The 24,723-nt window shown below is 46.6% G+C and overlaps 1 protein-coding gene across 4 annotated transcripts; it reads right to left on the bottom strand.

Moving 5' to 3' along the window:
* Nucleotides 1-481: 481 nt before the first annotated feature.
* On the bottom strand, nucleotides 482-23,755 carry MTURN (maturin, neural progenitor differentiation regulator homolog). Of its 4 annotated transcripts, none has more exons than XM_065830159.2 (4): nucleotides 23,550-23,755; nucleotides 17,513-17,635; nucleotides 11,730-11,882; nucleotides 482-1,328 (listed from the first exon to the last, which is right to left on the bottom strand). In XM_065830159.2, the coding sequence occupies exons 1-3, from the start codon at nucleotides 23,709-23,711 to the stop codon at nucleotides 11,772-11,774; spliced, it is 396 nt and encodes a 131-aa protein (XP_065686231.1). In that variant the 5' UTR covers nucleotides 23,712-23,755; the 3' UTR covers nucleotides 482-1,328; nucleotides 11,730-11,771. The 4 variants fall into 4 exon arrangements, with proteins under 4 accessions (XP_065686231.1, XP_071661005.1, XP_071661006.1 ...); XM_071804904.1 differs by lacking the exon at nucleotides 482-1,328 and adding an exon at nucleotides 5,414-9,896; XM_071804905.1 differs by lacking the exon at nucleotides 482-1,328 and adding an exon at nucleotides 5,414-5,670.
* Nucleotides 23,756-24,723: the final 968 nt, after the last annotated feature.

Genomic DNA, 24,723 nt, shown 5'->3' with positions numbered 1-24,723 from the left:
CATTTAATGGGATATCAGGATTGCAGATTTACACTATTTAAGTATCACTGCTGGCTAAGTGTGGCACATGCATTTTAAGACATGAAGGGTAGGTGATGGGCACTGACTGGAAGCTTTACTCTGCTGAGCAGCAGCTGCAAAGGCAAAGGAGAGCAGAGGTTCAGGGAGTTGCAAGACCACACAAGCTGCCCATCGGACATGCTGGCTTCAGTGGTAGTAGACAGAAACACGTTATTCGTCTCCTCTGTGTAATTTGCGTGCATGTCTAAATGTCCGATACAACAGCACTCGCCAGGCCACTGCAGGTGGCTGAATGGCAGCATTTGGTGACTTCACTTTGGTTGTATTAACTCTCAGCATTGTCGCCTCATTAGTTCCCAGGCCTGAGCCTGGGTGAGCACAGGGTCGTGCAGGCCTGGGCAGGTCCCTCACCTATGGGCAAGGCTCACCATACATTGTACAAACAACCCTGCTGCGGGGCGAGTGGGAGGAAAGAAACTTTATTAGGAAGGAAAACACAATTTTTATTGTTCTGAAAGAACAGTTGGTGGTGAAAGCGCCCAAGGTGTGATAACACGTACAAGTTCATGAACTGTGCAAAGGGACATGGTGACAAGCTGTGCCAAGGGGAGGGGGGATGTCAGCCACAGACCTGCAGAAGTGCCTCACGCAGCAGCAAAGAGCCCTTGCTGTTTGCTGTGCTGGCCAGCTGGGTGTGGGACACTGTGGCAGCAAGCCGATGCTTAGTCACAAGGATTTTGGGTCCTGCCAATGCTCTTTTTGCCAAGGCAGAAGCAGCTGAGTGACAGAGAAGGGTGTCAGGGGTGGGCTGCAGCTCCCAGAGCCCATAATAGCTGGTGCAGGACCGGGTGCACATCACTTCGCTGGGGAAGGGTGAGGAGGAAGAAGAGGTGCAGTGGTTGTCACTCAGAGGCACTTACTACAGTCACGTTTGCCTGTATGTTTTTCCACCAGATGCTGCTACGTCTCCACGTCCATTTCTGTTGCCTGATCTGGCTGAGCCAGGCTGCACTCAGCTGCCACAAGGCCTTCTCCAGTCCCATTGCAGATCAAACCCATCCCCTTTTCTGCCAGTCCCTTGCTATGATTCCCTCTTCCTGGTCTTGGTCCTCTTGTATCTCCTCTTTACCGTTCCCTTTCCTTGTCTCACATACGCCACCAGCTCCTGAACTGCAGTCCACTTTCAGGTGGAGTCTGTGACCTCTCAGGTGCCTCGTCCTTCTCTCTTTCCCTTTGACTCAAGCTACAGCCTGCTGTCCCAGCTCACTGCTGGTGTTCCTCTGGGGCTGACTGTGCCAGCATCGCCCCTGTGAAGCAAGAGAAGTAAGAAGCTGCTTTCATTGCTTTGTTTCCACAGTAACAAAAACCGCTTTTTTTTTCCCCCTCCAAAAAACACCCCCCATCCCAGTTTTGAGACACTATCTCCAGCACTTCTTGCACATTTCTGAAGACCCTAGGGATGGTAAGTCTATCCCTAGTTTCCCTCAAGCTCTTTTGTGTGCTGATGCATGACAGCAGGTTCTTGCAGCCGGTAGTATGCACCTTTGCTGATCTGCTGCTGTGCTGCAATGTATCTTTTACAAGGGATGCTGCATGGGGCCAGTTATCTCATTAAGTGCTCATGTGTGCGTAGGAGGGTTCAGGGAGCGCTGATGAAGCCCCATTAGCAATCACATTGCTGGTTCTGCAGGTAGTCCCCTCCCTCCCTTTTTTGGATGACATGACAAAGAAACTGCACATTGACAAAGCCAAAAGGAATTCAGCAAGAGCCTTGCTGTGGTGGTTCCCAGAAAGGTGCCTCCTGCTATCCCACAGAGCTGGAAAAAAATGCACCCATGTGCTGGGACTTCGGGAAAGTCCTGCCATACAGTTTGAGAGGCCTCAGAACGCATTTCATTATCCCTCTTTATATCTTCAGCTCATGGCTTGTTGCATCCATCAGGCTTAAGGACTCATCAGGCTTAAAGCATACACTTTCTACAGCCAGCAGCACATGGGGGAGAGATGTGGTTGGTATGGTGTTGACCACTGCAGCCTGAAGGTCACTGACAGCTGGGTGACCCACCAGCAGCCTTTGTCATGAGACATAACGGGGCAAAAACTCTCGTTTTTGGCTCCCATAGCTGTGTGCTGCCACTCCCCATTGCTGCTACATGACTCACAGGCAGCTGAAAACCTTTCCTGATAAAGGTTTTGCAGAAATAAAAAAAAGAAATACAGCAAGCAAGAAGTAACATAATAATAACAATTATAATAATAACAACAATATCTTCAAGAAAAAGCCAATATAAAAACTTCCTACTTTTCATGAAATAAAAGAGATAGCACAAAGAGATACAAACTGGCACGGATCTTCTGTGTGAATTGCTGCGTTTCCAGTACGATGTGTCCTCCTGAATGAAGCCTCCAAGTCTCACTTCTCATTAAATGCCTTTGCTGGAGCTGAGCGTGTGGTCCTTAGAGATGCAGAGCAAAATGGAGAGCTGTGCTTGGGGCGGGGGGAGCAGCTAAACAGTGCAGGAAATAGGGGAAAGGGCAGCCACAGTCCTGGGCACACTGACCAGAAGAAAAACTGGGGAGAAAGAGGCATATTTTGCCAACTGCACTCCCAGTTATTTAGCCTGCACCTGCAGCTGGGGAGGGAGAGAGCAGCATGTAGGGTGAATGTAAGCTCACATCCACACAAGATAACTCATTTTCTCATTAGTGAGAAATGTAATGCACGCACTGAGAGTGACCCATAGCCAAATGCACCGCTAGTTTCAGGTCTCCCCACTGGGGCTGAGCATTTCCAGAAGCTGGCAGCAGGAATTAGGGTCTTGGTTTGGGCTTGATTGCTGGCACGTGCTGGGTAGAACTCACCATTTGTCATCTCCTCAGCACCCTTTAGCCTACATCTGTGCTGATGCCTTGGGCCAAAACTCTCGTCCCTTTCCTGGTCCTGTGGAAAGCTGACTGGACATGAAGTGGCTGTCCACGTCCTGCTTATCAGCCTCAGGTCATCTGAACATGGCACAGCTTGGGTCCCTTACATGACCACTCCAACCCCAGAAGCTGAGAAGGTCCAAGGAAAACCAGCTCCACCCCCAGTCCTGACACGGCATTGCTCCTGATCCAGTGCAGTCCAGCCACAGTCCCAGGAGGGATTGGGTATCCACCAAGAGGTGTTGGCACCAGCTCCCACTGCCCTACCCAGCTTTGATAATGCTGGCACCCATCTGCAGGCTGCTTCTGCCCCCTCCTCCCCATGCTCTTTCTCCATGGCAAGCTCTCAGCCCATCTGTCTCCAAAGCTGGGGTTTTTTTGCCCCGTGCCCTGATTCCTTCTTTCCTCATCCGACCCCTTCTCCAGCAGCAGCTGAGGTGGCAAGAGAGCAAAAGCAGGGTCTTGCAGGCCAGCAGCAAACTTGCTTTCATCATCCTTGCACTGCTACCATCAGCTTGAGTTGCTTCAAAACGCAGGCTCTGCTGACCTCTAGGGGACTGCTACAAAGCCAAAAGCAGAAAGGCTTCTAACTCATGGCATGCTACAGCCCTTCACATGCTCTTAAGGAGTTCTGGGGTGGGCATAACACCTGACACCCACTCCTGGGCCCTTTAGCACTAATAGAGGCTGTAAATAAAAACCTGCCTCCAACACTTACCCTGCCATCGCACCATTATAGCAGTAATACCTGAAGAAAAGTGTACAAGCAAGGTAAGGTTGTTGTGGAGAGATACTACCTGCTATCAGACTGCCCCATATAACTGTTGCTTTTATTTCAGCATGGTGAAGCACTTGGGAGTTTGAGAACTTGCGCCCTTCACCCTCTTCTGTATCAGTTTGTCTAATAAAAGGTATAAAAACCTTGCCTTGGTGTTACAACTACTGCACTACTCAGTGAAAAGCATGGACACATAAACCTAGGGATTGGAAATAAAGGTAAATGTGCTGCTTTATGGCACTTCATCACTCGCTAAGCAAATGGTGGAAGAAAGAACCTTGTAACAGAGAAAAAGGAACATGAAGACTTGTAGAAAGAAAGTGAAAATCTCAGGTGCTCCTTAAAACAGCACATGAAGCTGCTGAGGGGGGGCAGCTCTGCATTTCCTAGTTGACTCTGCTTGACAAAAGCTGTGGTGGGTGAAAAAGCCTTATGCAGGACCCTACAGAAGCAACAGAAACTGCTAACCTCTAATGGATCTGTTCTCCTTGATACAGAGCCAAAATCTATCATAGCCCTGAAATATCCTCATTTCTTGACTTGGGGAAGGCATGACGTAACTCTGGAGAGCTGCAGTGTGGACAGACCTGGACTGAGGCGGAAGCTATGTGCACGGCCAAGTGCTCCCATCTGCAGCCGCCACCTGATGTGGGAGCTCTCCACTAGAGCAGGGCAGCTGCTTGTCCCCGGGCTGAGGTCCATACTAGCAGAGAGCTGCTATCTAAGCTGTAGAGCTCCACTTGACCTTCTGACGCAGAAAGAAGTCCATCCAGCAGACCTGAGCAGGTAGCAGGCTCCAAGTAGCTGAACACATGGTGGGATCGTCACCTTTTCCACAAGAGCAGCTGTATCTGTAGCCAGAGCCTAATTGCGACCATGACTTCCACCATACACAAAGGTCTCTGAAGAGGTTGTGGGACTTGGGTTGCCAGGACCGTGCACCAACCTGAGGGACTCAGTCCTGGCAGGCACTCCACCAGACACAGGAATGGCTTTAGAGCCAACACTGAGGGCTCTGGACACACCACAGGGCACGTAACTGGCACACTCCTACTGAGAGCTTGTGCCCTGGAAGTGCCAAAAATATAAGTCAAAGTGCAAAGCTAAAGCACTTTTCCACAGGCTGGGAAATGTTCAACCCACAGAGTCTCATGACAAAAGCTAACGACTGACAGCATCCCTTCAATCAAATCAGGGTGAGGAGATGTCAAAAACGGCAATTAGAAGTGCAGTGTTTAAAGAAGAGAGACAAATGAGTTGAAAATAATCACCAATTTTCATTTCAGCATCACTGTATGTCTCTTAATTAGAACAGACACCTCCCTCATCTGGGCAAAACAGAAGAGGACCTGGAAAGCCTGACGTACTGGCTCATCCACAAATACTACCACCAATTCCCATCTTCTGACAGCAAACTCACCACCTCAGACTGTGCCTAACTGAACTACCCCAGTAGTTTTGGGTCCTGTCATGCAAAGCAGGGCTTACTCTGCATTGCCCAAAGCTCAGATGAAACCCTTTTCTCCTCCTTACAGCTGCAAACACCATGTTTATCCCACCACGCACCAACACTGCCCAGAAAATGTAAGCCTATCATTCCCTTTGCCATGCACACCGTAGTTACACTTTAGTCCCTCAAAAATCTCTGTTTAGTTCATCTTTCTCACAGAGAAAAGACTCCATCGGTCATCAGTTTGGTAAGCTCTTTAATGGCAAGTTCATGGTGTAACAACGCTGCTGGATTCGATGCCTCGGTGGTGGGAAAGGAAGGAGGATCAGAAGAAAGGCAGGACTCCACTGAAGACTTACACCTTTTAAAGTATCAGTTAAAAGGGCAACATCTTTTGGCAACCCATTTCACAGCTTCGTACTCCCAAAGACAGAGAGGTTTGCACAGCGTGGCGCAACACAGGTTTCTGCTTGGCATGTTGAGGTCTGCCTGGTCCCTGCATTCGTAAAGGAAAACTTGACAACAACAAAAAAATTGCATTGACTGAAATCCAGAGCTGACATTTCCACCACCCCCGAAGATTAAAGCAGACATCCTTTACATGCAGTGTTACCACAGATCTTTGCCTACACAAGCAACAGCATATCGGTACAGATGGAATTTCAAAGTTCGATGTCTTTTACATGAAACCAGTGAGCTTTGCTGTAGTCAGCAGTAACTAGTTCAAAGAGGTTTTCTTCTACAGACCAATGAACACCCTTTTTGTTAATCTGTATATTTGTTTATGACCAAGCTCGTACTGACAGTGCAGAGCTATGTGGCTCTGTAGAAAGCAGGGTTTGCAATAATGCAGATGTTCCTTTAGGTACTGCCCTTCTTTTTTTTTCTTTTTTTGCTTTTTTTTCTTTTTTTTTAAAAAAAAAAGCATTGAGGAAAAAGTCAAACATAGAGCATGTAAACGATAATTTGGCTTACTGAATGGGTGACTGCTGTAAGTGAAGAGGTTTCCCTCGTACACCTGCCACAGACACCAGATTAACAACAATGCAACTAAGTAAGTATCAGAAGTCCAATAAAAACCCAAGGTGACAGGGTCTGCCCTCAGAGTCTTTCCCATCAGAGGTAAGGACCAAATTTAAGGAATCTCTTTATTTTAGTATTTGCCTCTGAAGTGATGCCTCTGAGCCTTCAGCTCCATGGTGGCACTGCAGGGACTACCTCAAGCCCAGCCTGCTGCAGGTTCACTCCTGCCTGGCTGTCGCACCAAGGCTTCCCAGCTGCACAGGCTGCTGGGGAGGAGGGGAGGTCCTGCCAGAACTGAACACATAAAACAAAGCATTTCCCTCTGCTCAGCAATTTACACAAAGAGGCATGCAGCTAGAGCCCCTGAAGGGATCCTTCCCGATTTCACATGTCCGGTGGCCAGACCAAAACCAGCCAGCACTGGGAAAAAGACCTGCAGGCTGGGCCAAGCTCCCCAGCAACCAGCAGCCAGAGAGGCCTCATTTTCTGGAAGCCCAGCCTGGAAAGCCTCAATGGGTCATGACTTTCAGAGACTGGATTATTTAGCTAGGCATCGCTCCCTGTGAAAAGATCTTGGGTTTGGCACCTGACTGCTCTCTTCTACATAACTCCTGTCTGTCATGGACCAGTTGTGGGTCCTCAAGGGATAACCCACTTTCCACACCACCTCATCCCCCTGTGCTGCCAGAGAGGACACTGTGGCTCAGTAACACACTGCGCTGAACTGCGGCTCTCCCCGATGCACCTGGCTTGCAAGCTGTGGGAAATCAAAGGTGTTTCTCTCCCCGCTCCTCTGCTTCCCCTCTTCTAGGAGTGGGAATTTCTGAGAAGAACAGCATGGTAAGGATGGACACAAGGACGGACACAGGGTAAGAACGGACAAAGGATAAGGATGGATGAAGCCATAACATTGCCTCCTGCCACAGCTAAAGCTGACCATAAAATACTCACAGGCTTCAGCCCTGCATTCCAGTGAAAGATCAGGAAACATGCTGAAAGAGCATGACAGCTTTCCAAAGTAATATCCATAATGTTATTGTAATCATCTTTACTATCCCAGTCTCACATCCCACCTTGCAGAGTGGGGGAAGGGCAGCTACCTACTACCTGATGTTGTAGCAGAATCTCCTCCCTGCTGTCCACAGCCACCATCTCATACTTTACATGGGACACAGCACCAAGACACAGCAGCTAGCGTGCAGGTCACCGATGCAGGAAAACTAAGTCTGGGTATTCCCATCCAAAGTGGCATTCTTACAACCATGCAACTTGCAAAAGCAGAGCACTATGCACAGAGGGAAACTGCTGGGAGAACAGCCCAGAGCAGGACAGGACGTGGAGCTGACGCCTGGTAGGGTTCAGGTCATCATGCTCAGTGGTGTGTTGTTCCTGAAGTTTGTGCAAGGGAAGTTTGCTTATTTTTTTATCCCATGAGCAAGTCCTTTTAGGAGACGGTACTGTGCACCTAATAAAGCAGTTTTATGCCCCCTGATTGCTGCTTTTACCTGCTTACACAATATCGTTAGTAATAATGTTGGGCAAGAGAGGAGGACACTTTTTCGTTTGCCTTTTCTACATCCTTTCCTCTTTCAACCATCTCAAAGCATGAATCAGGCAGGCCACTGACAGAAAAGCACAACCGAGTTCAAGGCCCCAGTAACGTCCAGAGAAGCTTTTTTGTAAACAGCATAGGTTCAGTAAGTAGATACTTGGCAGGATGGTTTGGGCTGCCTCAGAAATCTCAGCATTTCTCTGAAAGGGGTCTTTCTCACTCTTGCCCCCACTACACAAACCAGTTGTTACACTTCTGAAATCTGTTCTTCCCTCTAGTATCCCATGTATTTCTCACGCCCCAAGTAGTACTCTGCTCCTTGCATTCATGCAACTCATATTCAGAAGCAACAGTTTTGCAAGAGCCTCTGCTCTGGCATATTTATATTTAGCCAGAGCATGAAATGCCTATGAGAGAAGGGCAAAGGAAAAGGGAGGCTCTTCTGTGTCTGTTCCCTAATGGTTTGCTTTGAGGACAGGCAATGATAAGGCATACCTCTTTTAACCCACAGATCTAAAAGCACTTCATACACTGGTGAGCAAATAATACTAACACCCCCTTTTACAAAAGGCTTAAGGTAGGACTTCCAAAGGAGTTACCCAGCTCCCACTGAATTTCATGGAAGCCTGGATGGATGACTGGAGGCCTGCCTTGAATTCCCAGCTGCTGACATCCACTTGAAGTTCAGGGCAAGGCAATGGCAGAGCTCTGAGCCCACATCTTCTCACTGAGTCCTCTGGCTCGCAAGCGTTTATGCACATATTCGCAAATCTTGTGTCACAGTCTGGCAGCTTAGACACTAAGTCATGCTACCCCTGGTTAATTACTGAATGACTACTAACCTCAGTATGTGGCGGGAGTGAGGGGAAAATAAAATACAAATACAAAAGTACTTTGTAATACAATTAATCCAGTTCCCCATGTCTTGCATTGCTTGGTAAGTATGGAACAAGTAATACAGTAATACAGAAATGTATTTGGTCAAAGTAAGCAATAAATATTTTTTGATAAAATACATTCTATATTAATGCTCATTCACATTTAATACACATGTAAATTAAATTTTCTATATATAAAACTCCAGTTTATTCTCAGTGTTGCCTGGTCATGCTTCAGTTCAGCAGCAGGGCCCAGCACATTCGGCTCCCAGCAAAGCGAGAGGGAACAAGAGCGCTCAGCTCTCTGCAGGACCAAGCCTCACGTGTCCCCTGGAGTGCCCGGCCCTGCAGGTCCCATATGAACAAAATCTTGCTGGCTTCAGTGGGAATTCTGCAGGGGTGAGTGCTGCAGAAGGGCCCCTGGCTGTCCAGCACATGTAGTCTGGTGTGGAAGTCACTCAAATAGCATACAGCATTCCAAAAAAAAAAAAAAAAAGTGAATTAATGAATACAGAAAATTATATATCTACATAACTTACAGTGTTATGTTTGCTTGCAACCATATTAATGCTCAACTGCTTGTTAACAATTCCATCGATATGCAGGAAAAGGCAGCGGAGTGCAGAACATACTGCAACCTCCTGTATGCAATTACAAGCACTGGATATTACACGCATTCCTCATTTCATTAATTCCTGCCTGTCACACTGCCACCCAGAGCCCAATTCGCCACTGAGCTAGGTGGAGTCAATCCTCAGCACCTAGGCCGGTTCAGATTGCGTCCGTACCTCCGCCACAGGCCCCTGCAAGGGGTGCAAATGGTGCTTTTTGGCTGCGGGTGCTCAGCTACCGCCCCCATCCGCCCCTGCACCCTCCCCTCTGCTGCGCCGGCACTCGCCTGTGCAGCCACGCATGGAGCCAGATGCTGGGACTGATTCGCCTGGAAAACTGCCTGTCCGTAAAAAGGCTAAGGGTTATTTCCCAGCCAGAACGACGCCGCAGCCGCGGCCGCGGTTCATGCAGACGCGCCCGGAGGTGCACGCACCTGCACCCAAGCAAAACCGATGCAAGTGGGCAGCAAACCTGAAGAGCAGGACTTCGCCTCCAGCTTGCGCTACTGCAAATTATATCTTGCATTATGTTACAGCAGAAGAAAGTCAGCCCCCAAAAGATCTACTTGTGCGAGCTGCAACCAAAGGACTGGACGCTACAAAGAGAAAAGGTTCTCCCGAAGCAAGGCTCTGTTTAAGGTTATGGCACCTGTTTCAGCTGGAGAGGAAAGAAAAACTTAGGGACTTAAAGCAGGGATGGAAACCACTGGTCTTACACTTTATTTTAGTAAGCAAAAAGCCTATTGCTGCTGTACAGTGTTATACAATGAACTGCCACGGTTCTCACGTCACTAGTCCATAAAAATGTGCTGCGACTATCATGTTTATGCCTGCATGCCGAAAGAATGTACAAAGTTGCATTAAGCTCTGTTTCTCTTTCACTTTTCGTTTTTTTTGTGTCTCCTTAAACTCCAACTTTTACAGTGTTGCAGACACTCCTGTGCATATCCAGGTACCACACACCGTCACAGGTATGGAAGGTCTTTGCCCCAGATTGGAAAAATCAAGTGCTGTGCATCTCTCAAGTTATCATCAGAAATGTAAACCACCAAGAACTCTTACTCCCTTGAAAAAAAAACAAAAATCTTTAAAAATATCTACTGAAAAGGAGACGTCGCTAACAGCAGGGTTTTCAAAATGGTGCGAGTTGTTTCTGGGAGTTGTCCAAGCATTTTCTCTGCGCTCACTTTTTGTTTTTATAAAGCTAATTCTGTATAAAAGGGCTTTTGAAGCGTGTGACCTTCATTTCATGATTTTAAAAAAACTGGAAAAAAGGAGTAAATTTAGAAACATTTTGCTCAATTGTGGAAAACAGTTGTATTACAATAGAAACGCCTTTGCTTCTTCTATTTTCAGTACAAAAGGCAAGTAAACAAAGAGACCCTGCATCTTCACAGTCTGGTGCTCATCCGAGTCACTTAAATATATGCAAAATAGTATAAAATAGGAGAGGTCTTCTTTCCCTTTATACCAAGACCCCACCAAATCCCTTTGGGGAGCAAGTCTCCAGCTAAGTAAAATCTCACTAGCTTTTATATCAGTCAAAGTAGCACTATTTTAGCTCCCCTCTGACAAGGTGTAAATGCCTAAACTAGCTCAAAGGCTGGGGAGAAGAACAAGTCCAGCATGATTTTAAGAGCCAGGTGCTGGTTTATACCCCTTATGGCTTCAAAGTTAAGTTGCACTTTAATTCACAATGCCACAAGGTTTGTGTAATAATTTAATAGTGTATTAAAAACAGCAAAGCTTAAAGTTGGTTGTCATGCAGAAGTGAGACAGGCAATGGCTATTTTTCAATAGATTTGCACAAAAGCAGCATTTGGCTTTGGATCAAATGGTGTCAGAGTACCAGGGTTGGTTATAATGCGTACTGCTGATAGTAATTACTCCCAGTTATTAAACCAGCACTTGTAAACTCAAGTGTCAGCAAACAACATAAATACTCCTGACACCAACACTCCCCTGGATTTCCCGTTTCCCATTATTTTTGTTAAGCCTTCATGCGAACTTCTGCAGTACCAACCACTATTAAACTAGTGTTTTTCAGCAGAAATCTCCCCGAGTTTGGTACTTTGTCAAAAACCATAGCTGTTGAACTAAAAAGAAAAGCGCAAGTCACGTTTGCTCTCTACACTGGTGTCCACGGAAAGGTCACGGCCGAGGACTCGGTGCTCTCACCACACACTTCCTACATTCTCAGTACTCTACATTCGTGTCAGTGAATGCTACTCTCAAACACAAATCGAAGAGACAAGTCAGCAACAAAACTACTTCTAGACTGATAATGGCAGAATGCTACCAAGACAACTCCATAGAAAACCCACTGAAGCAGGAGCAAAATTCAGGTCGCTTCTTAGCAAGGCTCATCACAGATTATTATTGTTATTAATTTTTTGTTTAAACCATTTTGTAAAACTTTTATCCTGGGAGCCAGATATCCCCATGTGATGTGCTAATTCAAACACGCTAACGTGGGACCACCTGACCCCACCTGGTACCAAAGGCTTCCGAATTTTTTTAGCTTCTCAGGGAATCACTGCTGACTGACACCCATCTGTTGGTGATCGGCTTCTGGTTCCTCTTCTTCCACATCTGCGTTATATTCTTCAAATGCATCATCATCGACATCTGGAAGCCCAAGTAACTACAAAGAAGAGAAAATACCGTGTAATAGTGAATTACGCACTCATGCAGCTTCGCTGCAAAACTTCACACATTACCTAAGTGCCACTTCTTGAAAGCCTCAAACTCTGGAATAACAGTACTGCATAATGATCTTGGCGCTCTCCCTCTCTCCCTCCTGTGACAGAAAGATTTGAAAATGCATCCTCACACCAAATTAAGTGCTCAGAGACTGGAAGATAAATAAAACCAAAGCAAAGCACTTGCAAAGAGCTTTGTGTTTTTCCCTGAGGTCGTATCACGAATTGTTGAGTATTTAGACTTGGCAGTGGTTTAACTTCAGAAAAAAACATCGCAATACTGTAGAAGAAGTTACCTCGGTTTAAGATCGTGTTTGGCAACCCCATAAAAGCCAAAGCTCATGCAGAACTGGCTAGTATGGAAAAAGCAAGGAGACCCTAAAAGCCTAAAGATCCCATCATGTTAAGTGCTTTCCCTGAACCCTTCACTCCATCACACCAGATGAAGCCTTGCATGCTGGGTGAAGCCCTCGCAGTGAGAAATACTGTGTATTCAACTCAAAACTGTCCGAGTTCCTTTAAATTTCTCCAAATTAGATTTGGGCTTGTGAAGAACTGCCAGCCCATCTTCCTTGGCCAATGTTTGGATGCCTCCACCTGACGGCTCCGATCACTGCAAGGGCACTTGTTTGCTACAGGAAATGGAGCAAACAGTGATGTTTGAACTTTTCCCCTCTCCTCCAAAAGGTTGCCAAGCCAACAGAAGTCAGGAAGGCAGATAAACCAAATAACAGTCAAAATAATGCATCTGTTGTGGAAATCTCATATTAGAATCCTACACTAGCAGCTAGTAATAGCCACAAAGCAAAATCACATGCCAGGCATTACTGGGAATACCACATATTTGGCTTGCCAGGGCTGGAAGAGCAGCACAGATGCATGCAACACCCTGTTTGGAGAGTGACGCAGCTGTCAGCTCTTGAAAGAGGCAAAGCCCAGAAAAATCGGGAGGAGGGTGACACTCGTTAGGTGGTGGCATGAAAATGAGAAGGCTGTGACCAGGCAGATTTTTAGGGACCTAAACTAATTTAGCCTGCGATCAACATTCAAAATTATTCAGTGGACACAAAAACAGTGCACAAAATTAGCCTCTGGGTCCAATGAAGCATGAATTCCCCTCTGACATTGGGAGAAAACCAGTTTTTTAGTTGCAGGGTTTCTTCAGCAGGGAAATGGAAATAGAATTTGCTGACTAAACTCCATCCTTCGCATTTTAAAAATACTTACACAGAGACCCCAAACTGAAAATCTTCTTGTTTTGTGAGCAGCACAAAGAGTAAATATTACTATGCTTAACTGAACATGAAACTACTTGGTTCATTTCCAGGATGTGGGGGTTTGTTTCATGTTGAAGCTAAAATTAAAATACTCAGTTTTTAAAATGCAAAAGCAAAGTCTCTAGACTTTCTTATCTACCAGTATTATTTTCACTAAACTGATTGAACGTATTTAAATTAAATGTGAATATCGTACTGCTCCATTTATATCACCTGTTGATCACATTTTTTTTCCCAGCTCTGGTTATAATTCCTCCTTGATTTACACAGAAATGAGCCACATAAGTCTTCATTTTATGGTACACCATAAGCCTTTCCTGTGCAAAATTAGCATGGAAAACACAACATATACCATGAGAACCGCAAAGACACACACGATCCGGAAGGATGGGGAGCACATCCTGCTTTTCACACATCCCCTCTCCCTTTGCCCAGCTCTCCTCTCCCTGGTGTAGCATAAATCAGAGAGATGCTGCAGATGTCAGCAATTTTACGGAGTGTAGGAAGGATTGGGATGGGATGGGATGGGATGGGATGGGATGGGATGCTCCTCCAAAAGAGACACAGTTTTGTTCTCTCATGGAGACTTTAGGATCTTCCAAGGCACCAAGGACCTCAGCCATGCTGGTCCTGCTTTTAGGGGTCCCATCTCACTGCTTCCCACAGGACTATGGTCCCTCACTGCTGTTAACCCCTTACAGCTCTCTGGATTGCACTGACGAATCGGCCAACATCTTGACCCAAGGAGGGAGAATCAGGGTCCAAAGTGCAGGTAGCTCTACAAACACCAGGCCAAAGCAGAAGGAAACAGTATGAAAGATGAGGACAAAGTAAGATTATGAAGGTGGCCTGAGTTGTTCCAGGACTGACTCCCATCTTGTCTTCTTTCACACTACTTTCTGTTTCTAGTCCATATCTACTTTATATATTGAAGTATCAGCTATGTGGCAGACTGGAAAGGGCTTTAATGGAGAGTGAAAACAAAGAGGTAAAAACAGGAAAGGGCTGTAGAAAGAGAGAGCTGATCCATCAGCCAACTAGGCAAGGGGAACAAAACGGCCAGGTGGGGACACATGGAGAGGAGGAGGACAGGAGGGTGGTGAGGAGGGAGAACAGCAACCAGCAGCACCACCACCTGAACTACACCTATTTATTCCTGCTGGCCAAAGTACCCATCTGGAGGTAAAGGACAGGTCACTGGGACCCATATGAATTAAATGAATATGGGATAAATGGCTTTTAAACTGCAGACTCCCCACTTGGGATGTAGGCTTTTTATGCTGAAGGTGATCTCGATGCGGGAGCCCTGGAATTTGCTGCTGAATTGTACAACTCGTGTTTTGGTTCTCTGCAAACTCTGCCAGCTGGTGCAATGTCCCTCAGGCATTTTTTTATTTTTCACTTGTCTTTCTTAACTCTTCCAAAGTACCCTGATTTTATACAAATAATCTAGTAGCTTTTAAGTTCCAAACTTACGAAAGCAGAGTGGCATTGCCTCCCACCAAAAGCTGATGCAGAAACATGCTGAAAAATAAGCCAAGTACAAGACCAAGCTTTAGCGGTCCACACAGTGCTACACTAGAGATAATGAGGTTCTGTCAAATCCCGGTGTGAAGGGTTCAGTCTCCAAGCAGATGTGCTTACAAGCACCACCACGGACACCTCTGGCACCAGAGACACAAAAGCACCAGAGGAGCTGGGATGGTCTGAGGCAAATAGTGGTATTTGAGCCCAGTACTATTGATATCACTTCATGTACCTGTGTGGTGTAATGGCACTTTTGGATGTCCCCTGAACAAGTGGATAATAAGGCAAATCACAGAGCTTTGTGGTAACTGAGCCAGGAAGGCAGTAATGGGCAGAGACAACATGCCCCCCACCACCTTCAGCAGAGAAACAGCTTGACTTTGTCTGGAGCAGGATTTAGAGATGCAGCTTAGCTGTTGAGGGTTAACCAACACTTTAAAAAAGCCTCATCTAAATAAATATCCTGTATTTATGTATCACTGTGTTTATGCCCAGAAAACATGCTGACGTTCAGCAGCAGTTTTTCCTAAATGGCCATTTTTCAAACTGAAATTTGCCATTCTGGTCTCTGACAGCAAACACCACTGGGATGGCGGAGAAGAAATGCCCTTCAAATGCACTGCTACCTCCAAGCTGACAGCAAGGTGGTCTCAGCAGCAAAACAGTTCCAGCAGAGAAAGCATGGGGGACAGCACAATGTACTGCCAAGTAAATAATTTCCCAAAACTGAGGAAAAGTTGTTTTGCTCTGGCAAAGGTCTGAGGGTGCAAAATAACTGTTTCCATACATCTACTCTAACATTTTTCACTTTTAAGAATCTATGCTGCCGTGCATATGCTATTTTTAATAATTACAGTAACGGAAAAATGTCAATACGTTCCTTATTAGTCTACGTACAACCATACCTCAAATGATAAACTCAGTTTTCTTATGCTGATGAAAATCTCTCAGTATTAGGTCAAAGGCAAATCTGAGAAACTTAATCTTTGTGGTGCATCCAAGAGGAAATGAAGAGGTAGTTGATTACAATCTGCAAGAGGTCTCTGACAACTGAGGATGCTGGTTTTGAGCAGACAAAAGTATGATGAAATTCAACAGCTAGGACGTGAAACTAGGAAAATGCAGATTGCAAATAAAAGAGTTTTTCACAGTAACCTAATTAATTATGAGAAGAAAAAGTGCTCAGCAGTGTTGTATCCTTTAAGTCACCTGAAGACTTTACACCAAGACCGGATGTCTTCAGAAAAGACACCCTCCAGGCTCAACCACAACTTATGTTCTTGGCTGTGGGAATCATGGGGTGAAATGTGATGTATTAACGAAGGGCTCAGACTAAATGAGCATAATGGTTCTCCTTGCTTTGAACCTTTTCATTCTGAAGAGCAGCTTAACTTTGACTGAAGCAAATTTCTCCGTAACTTAAGCTATGCTGAAATAAATGTGGTTTAAATGAAATAAGTGATCTGTACCAATTTAATTAAGTCTTTTTTAAGTCCTCTTTAGCCAAACCAATGGAAGTTTCTCCTCAAAGACACAACTTTTCTGAGCAGGAGAAAACAGCTATGAAGATCCAAGAGCTGAATATTGTTCTGGGAAACATATTTATATTTTTGTATGTTTTCACAATTACAAGCAGCTGTACTGACAGATCAGATTTCCAGTCCTTTCTAAGAAAAGTGTGCATCTGTTCTATTTATTTCCAGTCTCTCAAAGGATTATTTAAAACTATGCTCTTTTATGTCGACCAGCTGTGGCGGTGCATGGCAAGGCAAAGTAAGGGTGTAACACAGGGAGGGACAGTGTTTTCATATTGGCACTCCAGGCCCTCCCTTTCACTATAAAATACTTGGGATACATTTTCAGTCTTCTCGATTAGTCAGCCAGAAAGAGAGAGGAAGGAAAGCGGTCTACATTTTGAGCATAAAAACATCCATCGTCAGCCTTCCCATGGACATCATGTGAGTGTGGCTCTGGCAATGAACCTCTGTGCTGTGCTTTGCACCAGCCCCTCACTCAGCCCCAGGCACTCAAAAGAAGAGGCTGTGCAAAGGGAGGACTTGGCAAAAATGAAGGACAACAGCCAGCCTGAGTCACCTCACCCTGATGAAATCCAGACTTTCACCCAAATCTTAATGTTAAACAAGAACAGAGGAAGCTGAGTAGCAGCAAAACAGAAAAATACAAGCCCCCTCCCCAAAAAACCACAGCTTCTGCTCCAACTTCTTCTCTAGCAGTGACCAAACTGGTGTTTGCAAATACCAAGTGGCAACCATCCTAACAGCAAAACCCGGACCACCCCTAAAATAAAACACACCACTCTAAGGAGAGACTGTACTTCCAGCTTCCAGAGGTTTACTTTGGCTGTTCAAATTCTTGCAAAACTCCCCAGTTCCAGCACCAGGAAACGACTCTGCCACAAAGTCCAGTGGTGCTGACTCGCACCCGTTGTTCCTGGGAGTCAGCATTGCATCAGAGGGACATGAGCCCCCAGGCCACTGCCACCGGCTGCTGCAACAGCTGGCCTCCCACCCCACGCGGGAATCTCATCCTCTCAAACGCACAGACAGAAATAGAGAGGCAGCTGGCTTCCAAGAAACAATTTCTAGTTGCCTGATAGTGGCTTACGTGCTAACACCCCTGCGCCCAGGCAGCTGACTGGTGATGTTAAGTCCCTGCAGATGAAAAACCGTCTTGCTCCCTCTGGCGCTATCCTAATAAAAATCACAGGTAGCTGCCAATGTTTAGAAGTAAAAAAAAGAGGTACTTACGGGTCTGAAGGATTTGAAGACTTTTTCCAATATTTCATGGAGTGTCTTTTTCCCGCAAGAGGAGATGTAATCCTGTGCGAGCTGCAGAAAAGGTAAGCAGTCCTCACTTTCGCTCCACACGTGCTGAAAGCCAACAGCAACACAAGAAAGAAAAGGCATTAACAGGAATTCACACCAGCCTTTCCACGTGTTTTATAAGGTGACATGTTGTAAACACCTGCCAAAGTACATGGGGCCTCCTGCGCTTCAGACCTGTACTGGGGGTCTGCAGGCTGTTCCAGACACCACGCTTCTGAAGAGGAACCTGGATTTTATTGATGGAATGTATCAGAAAGCAGAGAAATCGATCCAGAAGAGAAAACACCTTATGACTGCATCAGCAACGAAGGGTATGCACGCCTTGCACATACACATTTTAGGAGTAAAGGTGTTTTTGTTTGACATCAGTCCTCCTCGGACCTGGATGTCACGTTGGCTTTTCTCCTCTTCTGCATCATCCACTGCAAGGAAGCCCTCAGGAAGAGCTAAAGCATCTCTATGTCTTCCTGGCATTAGTGCAAGAGTGATGCGACTCTGGAGGTGGAACCTGATGTGTAATTATCTTGACGATGAAGAAGATGCAAAATATACCCACAGGTTAGACACAGAGCCAAGCAGAGATATTTGGGCACTCGAAACATCCTGACACTTCATGCCTCTCTCCCTGTTTTGAGGTTTACTCCTCCTGGAGCCAAATCTTCTTTTCCCAGGTAGGCACATTTAAAACTATTTGGGATATTCCTCTCATCTTGCTCTTACTTTGGAGATGCTGGTTCCCCAGCCTGGTTTTGTGCAGCCTTCTTCTGCTGCTATAAGGCTGTTTGAAAGAGAGCTAGTAAGCAATGGTGGAAGCACTCAGGCAACAATCCTTCTTGCACACAAGGGCAGCCCACAGCACAAGCTAACCCAGACTTTTAAAGACCTTCTTTTTGAAGACTTTATTCACCGGACTGTCTTAGGCAGTCTGCTACACAGAGAAGTGTAATACTACTAAACTGGTTTGAGGCTCTTATACCTCTATTTTTGCAAGGCAGCTCCTTTCCCCAAAGTGTTGCGCAGCTTTTTTACTGTGCTATAAACAGTAGGTTATGCTTAAACAAGGAAAGAGGAGGGTCTCTCTGAAGCTTAACTAACATTCAGGGAAAGAGCAAGAATGACAGATGTTTCAATCCCCAATGCAAGGCGTGCATGTCGCCTCCCTGTTCAGTGGTGAATACCTGCCAGGGATGCAGTTTCACACTTATCAAAAGAAAACACTACTTAATATCACCTAAGCTGCATCTTTAAGATGAAAAATGTAACTGCTTTGCTATGAGCCTCACTTGACCTACATTTTCTTTGCTGCTTGTTGCATCTTACAAGCATAAACATAGAGAAATGTTTTGCTACGAAAAGAGCCCTGCCTTACTGAGTAGGTTCTGCTCTTTCCGTATAACCAGACTAATTTCTTAAACAGTCTGGCAATAAAAATAAGCTCTTTACAGTCTTGCTAACTCTCAAAGGCACATACCACAAGTCTCATGATACTTCATGCCATCTTAAGAGTCATGGGCCTTGTAGTCCTATATAAATATACAACCAAATCTCAGCTTCTGTTTACCAAAAAAAAAAAAGTCTGCACTTTGTGATTTCTATGGCCTAAAAAGGCAGAAGGTACATGAAGTGAACCCAAATGAACCCTCTTTAAAATATCAAATGAACACTTTCAAATCGCAACATTTTAAGAACAGCCTCAAGATTCTGGAGGCCTTTCCCACTATTTCTTAATACTTGGGTTAGCAATAACCATTTATTTACTTCTAATCTTAGCATCAAACTTAAGAGCTGGATGTTGCAGTTTGGCAATTCATGGCTCACGCTAAACCTGCTGTAATTGTTTATGTGTATAAAATTATTATGACTGCTAACATCCTGATCCTTGTTTAAATTGTGGCTTCTTTTGACTACCAGAGCTACACACAGGAGCTTCCACAGAAATGAAAATCAGGCCCTGTCCTTTTATAAATTATAGCTAGTTTGCTCTCCAGGCAAAGTTAACCCCATGTTGTCCTATCACATTTTTACAGTCTCTTTTCAAGCCACATCGTGTTTTAGACTCCAGTTAAATTTGTCAGCACTAGCACAGAATAAGATCATCTAGCACAAGGGGAAAATGTAACCAAGTCACTTGGTCATTGAGCCTTTGAAGATACTTTTTTGCACAGCATTGTAAGGCAATAAGCAAGTAAGGCTTCCAACAATTGCTAGGTCTGCAAAACATTTGAAAGTTTCAGCTGTAGCAACAAACAGACTATGAAAGGTCTCACCTGCCACTAGTGCATGCATCTCATTTGGAAATGGCTTCATTTCATTTTCCCTCCCAAGAAACATCCTCAACTGTGATAAAGACCCAGGTTAGAAACACCTACATATTCAGCTGCATCTCTGTGGATGTTCTGCTCTGCACTGAGGCAGCACAGGAACTGAGTCTCACCACTGACTCAAGCATCTCCAGAGGAACCTGCAAAAGGAATTTTGGCCTCTCAAAATAAAAACAAACATAATTTGAGGATTCTGCTCTTGTGTAGAATGTTAGAGCAGTCAGTGAGCCTGCACATCTGGAGATGCTTTTCCTGGAAAAACCCTGGTGCCTGAGAAGCTCTTTGCAGTGGGATAAGCGGGCTGCTGCAAACCTGTGGGCCACAGTGCTCAGCCATGGCTGCGCAATTAAAAAAATATTAACCTCATCATCTGAGTATGTGTTTTCCAAGCTTGCCCGGTTTCGCTCACAGTTGCTTTGTGTCGCTACAAAAGCACACAGCCACTAATTTCCACCTCAGCTGACCTAGGATCACGGTTGAATTATTTAGTTCAGCATCTACACGCAGCGCATAGCTGAGGCACTTCATAGAGTTGCTCCTGGAGGGGGTTGCTTTCCCTCACGCCTTTAGATAATTCGGTGTTGCTGGATGACAGAGTCACTTGCTGGACCACGTTCTTCTAACCAGCCCACCTGCTGTGCATGCCAGTAAAACTTATTTTTCTTTGTGAGAACAATTTGACTTGCAGAAAATAATCAGACTCACTGACTCTCTTCTAAAAAAAATTACAGAAGATCTTGCATCAAGCTGGCATCATATTTTTGTTTGATCAGTTACTTTGAGCACCAGCAGTAACTTGATGACAAAACAAATGACAGACTACAAGGAATAGCACCGCAACCTTTGCCCTCATTGTTTATGGCTCTACAAGTCAAATAAATTTTTTGAGACCACCATGGGCCTCAGGAGCCAAATTATACATAGTTCAGCTGTCTAAAATGCTGATTCAGAGAGTTTTAGTGTCCATGTGGTACTGAAGATGACAACAAGCATTGAGATCATCTTCTGCACCCATAGCATGTTAAAAACCTAGCCCTAAGATTCCTTTACAGGAAATTAAAATTATGTGATTGTTGTGATCTGGAATCTCTGATTTTATACAAAATTCTGAGTTATTCTCCCCCAGATTGCATCTTGGCAACCTTTCCATGTTTTTCTCCTCCTTCCTTTTCAGTTGATCATGCCCATCATTTCCTCCTTACAAGTGGGTTATCATGGACTTCTCTGGCACCTCCTACGTAGCTTTTTAAGTTGCATTATCATGAAATGAAGATGTAAAGAAAGAGAACAAGAATACCAGGCACCAGATGCTTTTTAAATGTGAGGCTCCTTTATAAGAGTCACAGGGTGCAAAAAGGCTCTAAGTGTGCCACTGTGAATTCTGTTTATATTTACTCACTTTCACACTCCATTGTGTCACTGGAGCCATGCAACAAGGCTCAAGTGCAAATGAGCATCAGTCCCCTGGCTTGCATTAAGCCTCTTTAAAATAAACTTTAGCCTGTAATTGGACACAGAAAGGAAACTTATCTTCTGGAACATAAGAAAAAAAGAAAATGACTGGAAAAAAAAAAAGAGACAGCCAAGCTGGGAGCAGAAAAGAAGCCCCACAGTGCACCAGGAGCAGAAAACATGATGCTGTTGAATCAGCTCATTAGTGGTTCTTAATCACATTAAAGAGACACCATCACCATGAAAAGAATTAAGAATGACACCTATCTGCCTGTCTTAAAAGTATTATTACTACAAAAAGTGCCTCAAATAATCATGACCAAAAAAAAGACAGAAGAAAATACTGCCTCTGTTTTGCCACTGTTTACGTTCTGCATTTGATAGGGGTTGACCCTTTTGCTCAGTTTTACTACTGGCAGCTTTGGATGGGGAGTTCAAAGCAACTCTGGAATGAAAATATTCGCCAAAAAAAAAAAAAAAAAGAAAAGCAAAATGTGGCTGCAAACCCAGAAAAATTGGCCAGAGTTGGAAGTATGGAAATAGGGTTTAAAACTGCTAAAACTGCTTAAGATGTTTTTTAAGTTGACTAGATTTTGCTTTGAAAGCGTTTGCTTGATTATTGAGCAGCGTATAAAGAAACAATACATATCTAAGAAAAATAATGAGCTTTCTTCACAATTTCCACTTTTATTAGCATCCAATCCTAGCTTCAGCCTAGTTCTGCATTGGATTCGTATGTATCCCTGCTTAAGAGTCCAGTAGGTATGGCCCTTTCTGGGCGCTGGCATCACTATACGGGAACAAGCGGCCAGGTTCAAGAGGCTCATAGGTGCTGGGAGATGGATATGCAGGGCTAGTCCCACCATGGACCAGAAGAATGCACACCCTGAGATGCTCCACTGCCACGGCTGCAACCAAAGGTCTCATGTATCCCTGGAGAGATGCATAACTAAGCTCTGGATAACTTCTTTCATAATTCAGCATGACCATCTGCCCAACACGATAAATGAATGTCCTGCTTGCCAAGATTTGGTGTCTTGAAGAAGTCACTTCACTGCTCTTTGTTTCCATGAGCCCACCTGTCAAATGGGTTCTTACTGCACTTACCTGTTGGAAAGCAAATCAATGAACATTTGTCAAGCAGGTGGAGGGATGAAAGTTGCTCTGAGAAGGGAAGGACCTACAACATTCCTACAACAATGGACTGTGCTAGGGGCTATTTAAAAAATAAATAAATAAAATAAAGTCCTTTATTTGCCGTTAGCTGGAGGTTTGCAGACTACATATCCCGTGTAGAGGTGCCGCTTTTTGATTACTCTTCTTGCACTTCTGCTCACCACCGAGAGGGCTGGGGAGAAGGTGAACAACCCACCCCCTTCATCCCAAAGCCACGGGTTGTTTTGCCGGTGCCTTTTCTGCGCAAACTTGACGCTGAACTCCGCGGGTCGCGAGGCGGGGAGGCGGCGGCACCAGGGCGGGCACCTGCCCGGGTCCCCTAGCCCCGGCGGGCCCTGGGGAGCGGCAGGGGGGGCGGAGGGGTGGCCCAGCCCTCCTGTCATCCTGACTCCATTTTATTCCTACCCATTCTCCATTTGCCGTGACAGCCCTGCCAGCCCGCGAGTCCCTGCGCCGTGCCCGGGCACCCCGGCAGGATGGAGGGGCCGCGGGGGGAGCGGCAGCTGCAGCCCCCGCGGGGCGCTGGAGGAGCGAGGGGGGCTCGCAGCCCTCCTGCCCCCGGAGCCCACAGCCTCCCCGGGCTGGGGTGATGGAGGAGGTGGGGGGGTCTCTGCCCGCAACCCTACCCGCGGGGCCGCCCCGCACCGCCAGCGGACTCCATTTTGCAGATTGTGGTGCGCGCTGGGGAGGATCCCCCCCGGCCCCCCGCCCTGTCCCCGCCATCCCCGGCCCACACGCCGGGCTCCCCTGCAGTCCACGGCACCACCACCCTGCATCCCCGCACCCCTCCGTCCCTCCGGAGCACGGACCCGTCCTCCGCCCCCCTCCCCAGCGCTCCCCTTCGGCTGCGCCCCCAAGCACCGGGGACCCGCACGGACAGAGGACGGGGATGTCCCAGAGCGGTGCAGGGGGTGCCCGCCCGTGCATGCACACGCACGGATACCCACGCACGCCCGTGACTACTCCCCACCCCCACCCCCCCTTTCCCGGTCCCCTCCCGGGTCACTCACGAAATTGTCGCCGCAGGCGGCCTCCGGGCAGAGCACGTAGAAGGAGACGCCGGGCTCGGCGTAGAAGTCCATGCGCCGCTCCGTCTCCTCGGCGGCGATGAGCTGGAAGGGCGTGCGGGCGCACCACCGCTCCGCCGCCTCCGCCAGCGCCTCGAAAGCCATCGCCGCCGCCGCCGCCGCTCCGCGCCCGCCCGCGCCGCCCCGCGCGCACCGCACCGCCCCGCGCCCGCCCCGCGCGCCGCCCCCCGCCGCCGCGCGCCGCCCCGCGCGCCCCCGGCCCCGGTCCAGGGAGCAACCGGGGAGCGGGGGGGGATTTGCTGCGGACCATTGACTTCACGCCTTCTGGCGACCTGGGGAGGGGGAGAAAAGCCCAGCCGGGGCCCCGCTGTCAGCGAGACGGTGCTGCGCTTTTCTCTGCTCTTCCTCTCTTTCCAGAGCCCATCCAGAATTTCGTCTTTTAGTAAGGAGAAAGTCTGCCTGGCTAAAATCGGTGGGTACCTCTTGCACTGAGCTTCATGGAAGACACCCAAATGCAAGATATTGGGTTGTCACAGAATCATAGAACAGTCTGGGTTGGAAGGGACCTTCAAAGCCCATCCAGTCCAACCCACTGCCATGAGCAGGGGCATCTTCAACTAGATCAGGTTGCTCAGAGCCCTCTCCAGCCTGGCCTTGAATGTCTCCAGGGATGGGGCATCTACCACCTCTCTGGGCAACCTGAGCCAGTTTTTCGCCACCCGCATTGTAAAAAAATTCTTCCTCATGTCTAGCCTGAATCTCCTTTAGTTTAAAACCAGTAGCCCTTGCCTTGTCGCAACAGGCCCTACTAAAAAATCTGTCTGTCCCCATCTTTCTTATAGGCCCAGACAGATTCATCCCATGACACTGGAAAGCTTTACAGTTTGTATCAATGATGCTGAGGACCAATAGATTTGCAGTTAGGTTCATATTACTCTTCCTAGCGTATCCCAAGTGATTATCTGTACGTCTGGCAAGGCATATGGGATACGAGAGCTGATCTGCATTTATTAAGGCCCTTACATTTGCATCAGTGTCTACTGCGGCACAAAGGAAAACAAATCCCCACAGACCTGGGTGAGTTTTTGGCTGGAAGCCCAGGATCTTGTGAAGGTGATCAAGTGGCACAGAGCCCACATGTGGCAGTGGGTAGAAG

The sequence above is a fragment of the Patagioenas fasciata genome, chromosome 2 (assembly GCF_037038585.1).
Source record: "Patagioenas fasciata isolate bPatFas1 chromosome 2, bPatFas1.hap1, whole genome shotgun sequence".
Lineage (NCBI taxonomy): Eukaryota > Metazoa > Chordata > Aves > Columbiformes > Columbidae > Patagioenas > Patagioenas fasciata.
Note: the sequence above shows the minus strand (reverse complement) of the source record. Positions and strands in the feature narration are given on the sequence as shown.

Excerpts from the sequence above, each read along its gene's own strand:
- MTURN (XM_065830159.2), bottom strand. The coding sequence starts at position 23,711 with ATGGCTTTCGAGGCGCTGGCGGAGGCGGCGGAGCGGTGGTGCGCCCGC. Across the intron at positions 17,636-23,549 it reads CCGCCTGCGGCGACAATTTC|CACGTGTGGAGCGAAAGTGA; the intron begins GTGAGTGACCCG and ends GTTGGCTTTCAG. Across the intron at positions 11,883-17,512 it reads TCTTCAAATCCTTCAGACCC|TTACTTGGGCTTCCAGATGT; the intron begins GTAAGTACCTCT and ends TCTTCTTTGTAG.